This window comes from Macrobrachium rosenbergii, chromosome 27 (genome assembly GCF_040412425.1).
Source record: "Macrobrachium rosenbergii isolate ZJJX-2024 chromosome 27, ASM4041242v1, whole genome shotgun sequence".
NCBI classification, from domain to species: domain Eukaryota; kingdom Metazoa; phylum Arthropoda; class Malacostraca; order Decapoda; family Palaemonidae; genus Macrobrachium; species Macrobrachium rosenbergii.
The window spans coordinates 14919568-14927649 of record NC_089767.1 but is presented as its reverse complement, the minus strand read 5'-3'; the positions used below and the strand labels follow the sequence as shown (position 1 = coordinate 14927649).

Genomic DNA, 8082 nt, shown 5'->3' with positions numbered 1-8082 from the left:
ACCCGAACTCTAGCATCAACCGCAGCAAACAAAAATTCAAATCAAGGGGCCTTGAGTACAATTAATGAAAATGAAACCACGATTAATGCTACAAATTGCATCGACAATCATAATAAAGAATCTGGTTTAACTTCTCTATATGCAAATTTAAGCATGAAACTTGTTTGATCTCAGCAAAAAAAAAAAAAAAAAAAAAAAAAAAAAACATACGCAAGGACAAGTCTAAGTTAGACAAATATCTAACCTCCGTAAGGCCCTCTTTATATATATATATATATATATATATATATATATATATATATATATATATATATATATATATATATATATATATATACCGTTTAGTACGCCAAGAAAGTAGGCTACAGAAACAGACGAAATGCTTGAGAAGTTTCAGGTTCCTTCACACCTCCAAGCGAAGACAGAAGAGAGGCGCCAGCAACCGACCTTGGGGTACCCTAGCCCCGTCATTTAGATTCTACGTTTAAGGATAATGAACTGGTTTCTATCAAGTAACAATAGAAAGCCTTTTTATGACAAAGCCAGACTGCCATTATCGCATCTTTCTACAATAATTCCCTTGGTCTACTCGGATTCACTTGAAAGTCTTCCTGATTATCAAATAACAGACTTGCTGCAGGAATTACAATAACTTCATTCCTGACTGCATGAAAAAAGGACGACTATCTACCAGTGGACGTCAGTTGGTAATAATAATAAAAAAAGCTTAGTTCCATCACGATCATGAAACCTAAAAACCTAAAGATAAATTTAATTTTCATTATGTTAATGATCTTGAAAACTCCAAATTATATACGAAACGAATGATGTATATACATGTTAAGGTCATTAATCTTTGAATAAGAGTCGAATATAAACTCAGGTAATTACAATATCTCAAATAACTTTCTTTCCAGTTACCCATATTCAAAACAGGATTTTTTTTTACCTACAGTTCAAGAAGCAATTCATCTTTCTTAATTTCATATCACCCAAGAAAATTGAACAAAGAATAAGATGCACGTAAAGCCTGCAAGAAAAAATCAACTATGAGAGAGAGAGAGAGAGAGAGAGAGAGAGCTGCATTGACTAAGCATACAAGAAAACTTTTTCGTTACGTTTACTGTTTATTGTTGCATACAAAACGCGCTTTGCGTACACAAAAGCAAAGAAAGAAATATGAAGTATTCAACAGCTCAACCTTGAACACATGTTTCAGACCTCCATCTTAAGCTGTTAGGCAACTGAAAACCTAATCTTTATCACCATCAGTAAAGGTCAAGTCCATTCCTAATTCGCCCCCCCCTCCCCCCAATCCTATTCCCCTAAGTGGAAAGGCTGAATGCGCTTTCTTCATCAAGAAATAAACTCTCTTGACGTCAAGGTTTACGGCACTATTTGTTTATAGCGAAAAGATTCCTTGAACAGAATCCAGAATTCATATAATTTACCTCTCTTGGAAATGTTTATAACTTACAATGATTTATGAACGACTGGCAATACCTAAAAATTTCATTGGGATTATTGGATAAGAACCATGCCAATAAAATGATGTTCTTAAAAACGGTGTTATTCTCTAGCATAACTCAACCCAAGTATTACTGTCAAGAAGGGACTTCAAGCAATCCACATCAGTCAAAGAACCATGGTGGAACAGAAAAAATATATATTAGGGCCCGGCATTCTATACTTTCTTTATCACATACAAGCATCTCAAACCATTATTCCTATTCTCTTACGGCGGAAAATGTCTTTTGCCTTCAAACATAAGAGCTTGGCCTTCGAGCAGTTCCCCACACACGCAAACGTTCTCACTAGTCCCTCACTGCGTATGAAAATCGAAGATTATTTGCTTGTTTCATAACATATTCTGTTGAGATGCTAGTGACTACTGTACTCCTCAAAATTCTTGAGAATCTCTGATTATTATTATTATTATTATTATTATTATTATTATTATTACTTGGCTAAAATAAAATTTCACATATTGTTGTTGCATTACGCTCTTGAGTCTAGAACTTTTATTTCATATACCAAAATATTTTCTAATCTGATGAACTGATGTATTTTTTTCTTTTACAATACAAGCCACATCACTGCAGATGATTATTTTAACTACAGTACATAAAAGAGAGAGACAACTCCCCTTAAAGCTTATTCCGATAATATAATTATACGAAAAAATATACGTTCTAAAAAAGCTTATACGAGGATGCAAACTTACACATGAACATATGGAAAATACGGAATGAAAATACTTCAGTTTCCACATAACTCATTACAAATGCGTATTAGTATAGAATGAAGTAGCCTTACGTTTATTTTCCCAAGCCAAGAACTCCAGCGAGGCGGACAGATTATTCACGTAATTCAGCAACATATCGAGCTGGGCCAAATCTTCTCCATACTCCTCGTCTCCATAGACGGCACTTTTCCCATCGCTGTCGACGCCCGTCCCTCCTCCTCCTCCTCCTCCTCTGTCCCCACCTGTCATCCCGACTGTGATCGTCTCTCCCGACGGCATCATTCCTCCAGAACCCTCGAAAAGACGGAGGGCGCAAGGGCGATTCGATGAGAAAGAAGCTGCACTCCCACCAGAGTCACTCGAATGCCATGGCCGTGAGCAGCTTCGATTCTGAATCCATTCGGTTTAATTAATGTCTCTTCCACCTGTGGAGAGTTGTTCACCAGTGACATTTCCAGAGTTCATCATACCCATCACCGTCACGGGAGGCACTGGCACCATATCGTCATTCACAACGCACAGCCTGATCAGTTATCATCAACAAATTATCAAATGCCACGTACACTAAAATCACATTTAGTTTTATCAAAAGCAGAAAGTTGTCATGTTAAGAAAGAAATGAGGACACTAATGTTATCCTTCAACCACTTTACTTATGTTGAAAGACGTTTCAGCAACAGCACTTGGGATACTCCAAACACACGCATTTCATTCCTTTTCGTGGGGTTACACTTCAGGAAGTTTATTTAATTGAGTTTATTGCAGACATGAATCCACTTTAGCTTTCCTGTTTTACTTCCCTCGTAGCAATTATAATTTTCTCGCAAACACCTACAGTATCGTCAGTTTTGGTTCAATTTTAACGCAGTGTCACCCACAGACTAAGCAGAAAGCACAGCTATTATCACAAAAAGCTTGAACGAATGCGATAAAAAAGTAAGTAGTGTTTCGAAGTTCACTGACGGCAAGAGATCCCTGGAAGAGCTGGCGCGCATGCGTACGTCCCACATCACAGACAGCTGGGTGGTAACTAAACAGCTGAGTAGGCAGGCAGGGGCAGCGACAGCAGCAGCAGCAGCGGCGGCAGCAGCGCCAGGCAACGAACAGTCACGCCAGCCCAACCACCAGCTAAGCACTGACTTTAAAAAGTGGCTCGAAGTTGTCAACCGCAGGAGAGGGAGCCCTTCACTCCTATACCCTGCGCAGGCCCTCCCCCCTGTGTATAGCGTATGAGGCTGAAGGCCGTCCCCCTCCCAAAAACACCGTGTCGTCATGAGGGATGCAACTGACGCTTCAGTATACTGCTTGAATTGTCATTAGCTAATCTGCTCCGCCTTCTTCAAGCAGAGGAAGATACTGTTCACACTTCATAATCGCTTGAGTTTGTTCTTTCAGTGTTGCTGCTCCATACTCTCATGACTAGATGACTTAGCATTGAATGCTATGACTTGAATACAATAAGTTTCAATATACATAAAGTGTGACAAAATAAGGTTCAATAGAAGAAGAAATAAGTCCTTGAAATCCAAATTCTTGAGGTCAGAGGCACGATGACAATGTCTGATCTCGAATAATCCATTACTTTAGCATATTAAGAGACCAATCAGTCATACTGTTTGATCTCATTCAGCAAGAAAACTAGTGATGAAAGTATCTCAAAGATTTGGTCTGCCAACACCAACTATTATATGCTGGAGAACCACCTTTGCCTTTAACTGAACTAACTTCAAATTACTGTACTATTATATATTTAAATATATACATTTGTCGATTATACACGAGTGGCTTTTTGACAGTAAAAAATATTAAGCCACAAATACCGATTAATATCAAGTTCACTATACCACTGGAATAACTTACACCTAAGAGGATTATAATTGTTAAGTGCTTCATTCCCGGAAGGATTCGAACTGTTGCTTAGTTTATAAAAAACGACAGTCTGACTTCCACCATTCTGCTATCATTCCTGTCGGGGTCGAAGCACTTATCAATTATAATTCCTCTTGGGTGTAACTTATTCCCACGGTACAGTGAACTGGATATTAACAGCATTTTATATATATATATATATATATATATATATATATATATATATATATATATATATATATATATATATATAGTTAAATATATATATATATATATATATATATATATATATATATATATATATATATATATATGCTGTACACATATACATATCCATAAACATACAACCACAAGTCAAGCCTTTCTGTTTATCTAATCTTCGGCTGCACACACACACACACACACACACACACATATATATATATATATATATATATATATATATATATATATATATATATATATATATATATATATATATATATATATATATATAACATTTTTAGCAACTCGATTATTCACGGCAACTAGTTTCATTAATAGTGCGGATTAACCCACATTCTCAAGTTGACCCAGAATGACCTTACGAGATTGTAGATCCATTCACACTGCTCTAATCCATCTGGATAAAATTCCATTCTGTCTTACACAGTCCTATTGTTTTCGTTATCTAACGCTACATACCTAAAGGTCAATGGGATAACAGTCGTCAGAATTTTAAGTTTGGTGGCTGTCTGGAAAACGGATGTTTCTCAGGGGAATGGCGACAGACAGCTATCCAGAAGGAAGAAATAACATACGTATTTAAGACATTAACATGCCCCTTTTAGGTCTCTAATATAATATAATAATAATAATAATAATAATAATAATAATAATAATAATAATAATAATAATAATTGCCCTATAACACTAAAAATCTGTGTATATCTCAAGCACCGTTCACTGGCATCTTGAAATTGATTACCCGTTTTCTTTACGTCCAATTACTACCTGCAAGACCAATTCATATAATTTCGCATAAGACGTACGGAATTGGTCCTATCCTCGACAACACCTAGGTACCAATAAATGTAGCTTATAATCCATAACAGGTGACTTTTTATACATACACTCATACACATTTTATATATATTCACACAATATATATATACCTCACATATCATAATCAATAAAAAAAAAATATCCTTTCTGAATTTTAGCTTAATATATAAGGCTGCGTCCACAGTGAAAACATGTCAGATACACTTTGGTGACTTACTGCATATATGTCATGAAACGGTTTGAATACAAATCCACGAACGAAAGTGGAGAGTGAATCTTTGGCAAATGCTGTATAATCGCACGAAGCACTGGACAGAACTTCCAAAAAGTCATCGACTTGAATTCAAGCTGTTAGTGATGTTTATGACATGATTTACTGTTGTGTGGACGATCCTAACAGAATCTTTACAGTGCTATGTTGACTCACAAATGTATTCTTAAATACATATCCTTTGGGTGCCTCTACTTTTCCTTCAAGGGCAATTATAATTTGCATTGTCGATAAAAGTCTGTATTTTTACATTCCCCAAAATTTCAGTAGTTCGAGAACTTAATGGAAATGCCATATTCTTTTTACTGAATTAATATGAATGCAAAGAAAATCTTAAATTCATGACATGAAATCCTGTAAAATAAGCCCGAGCTGAGTATAAATTTACACAAGCTTGATTTACCTGTCAAAGAAAAAATAAAAAAAAAACTCGATTACATACTATCTGAAATAAGATTCGAATAGCTTCACGAAGAGGCAGAAGAATAATTTGCTCTTGTAATAATATCAGTTTAATACACAAGAAAAAGACAGTTCCTCCATGGCTGGCCCTTCAAAAATAATATTCAGGAGAACTGATTGCACACATAAATGCAGAATACAACCTCTCATTAGAGGCCATTTGGAAGACATGTGAAAAAGAAATAAGGGAAAAAGAAGACGTCACTTATTTTCTCCGTCGCCCCTATCATTATGCAATTTGAAATTCAATTCTGATACTTTCATGCTATGTAAAAAAAAAAAAAAAAATTCATTGTACCCAGTCAAGGCTATTGGTTTAGCACTACCTCCCCCTTTTTTGCTCTCTCTCTCTCTCTCTCTCTCTCTCTCTCTCTCTCTCTCTCTCTCTCTCTATATATATATATATATATATATATATATATATATATATATATATATATATAGATATATATATATATATATATATATATATATATATATATAAAATATATAATATATATATGTATATATATGTATATATATTCTCACCAAAATAACAAAAGTACTCTCCTTTGGAATGTTAACACTAAATGAAGAGAGAGAGAGAGAGAGAGAGAGAGAGAGAGAGAGAGAGAGAGAGAGAGAGAGATTCTTCATGAGGAAAAGAGACTATTTGACATAAGAACAGCAGCAGTTCACCTCGTGCTGTTTAATAAATTATTTAATAGTCACTTTAATAAATGCATTCGACTTCGGCTCTCAGGAAAGTCAACGGCTTGCCTAATATGTCCAGTCAGACCTTGTGAAGTCTTATCAGAGACTAAACCATTTTAAGCCCAGGAAATTCATTATTTCGTTACATTTGCTATTTCTATGACACATATAACTGCACAATAACTACCGAAATAATACGAATATATAAATAGAATCATACAGCGTAAGTAATTAGTAACAGCGAACATAAGATACTCGAAAATCATTTAAGACTTTCCAAACAGCAACAACAGCAAAACCAAGAAAGAAGCACACTTCAAAAAATACATGCCTTTTCATTTCGTCTACCTATTGTGCCTTCAGGGCACACCAGTTTTCTGCGTAGTCATCCTGGCAGAAGAAATCCCGAGGAAGAAGGCCTACACTTAATCCCTGAAGTGCGCCTTCGAGCACACGACTTCAATTAGGAAAAAGGTGAGAGTTCAGAAAAGTAGGGTCTCTGAATTAAAACCCTTTGTGCATTATGCGATCATAATTGACACAGACACACACACACACACACACACACACACACACACACACACACACACATATATATATATATATATATATATATATATATATATATATATATATATATATAATTGTAATAGCCGCAATGCAATCTTAACTCCTCGAATTATTCGCGCTTTTTTGAATCTAAGGCTTTAGGTGACAAGCGTTTCCAAAAGCGCGAAGAATTCGAGAAGTTACTAAGAGCATTGTGGCTATTACGATTACATACATGTCTGGTAAAAAGTGACCAGTAGATTGTATGTATATATATATATATATATATATATATATATATATATATATATATATATATATATATATATATATATAATGTATAAATAACTTACCTAACTTCCAAGCGCTCTCAACTGCTACTGGCAATCATATGACATTACTTACGCGATGTAGATCACAAAATAAAAGGCAATTATTCGTTCTCACCTGGAAAAAAAGAGATAAAGAGATTAGAAGAAAGGAGATAAAAAGATAATTAGAAGATAAAATCAGTATTGTAATTAACACAAACATGACAATCCGTTTTTGCACTTTTTATGAACTTAAGCTAAGGTCTTATATTACTTTAAAATTCGCCTTTATACAATAAATAAACATGAGTCCAGTTTTGTTCTGAAATAAAGGTACTGCAAAAAGGACGTAGAAAAACCATTTGCACAGCACTTTTAAGTTTTAAGTCTTTCCATTGCGCTTTGCACCAGTGCCTTAATTCCTACTGCTTTTTTTAAACATCTTTCATGTTTTATTATGTGTATGTGTTTATACACATACATACATATACAGTATATACATACATACATGTATATATGTATATATATAATTTATATATATATATATATATATATATATATATTATATATATATTTGTTATTCTATCTACTGAAGTTTTTATCTATGCACTGCAGCACTTTTGTTTGCTCTGCCTTTC

General features: G+C 34.6%; 1 protein-coding gene across 14 annotated transcripts in view; it reads right to left on the bottom strand.

Annotated features, from left to right (window-relative positions):
* The window catches only part of LOC136853422 (uncharacterized), a 574979-nt gene that overhangs the window by 173798 nt on the left and 393099 nt on the right, over window positions 1-8082 (bottom strand). The window contains exon 3 of one of the 14 annotated variants that reach the window (XM_067128968.1): window positions 7487-7580. The exons of 11 other annotated variants lie outside the window; for them this stretch is intronic. Coding sequence is in view for 2 of the 3 variants with exons in the window: in XM_067128957.1 (XP_066985058.1) it covers window positions 2317-2527 (211 nt within the window). In the remaining variant the exon portion in view is untranslated. Of the gene's footprint in view, window positions 1-2316; window positions 3501-7486; window positions 7581-8082 lie in introns of those variants that run through there. 2 more of the 14 variants (XM_067128957.1, XM_067128954.1) reach the window with 2 other exon arrangements.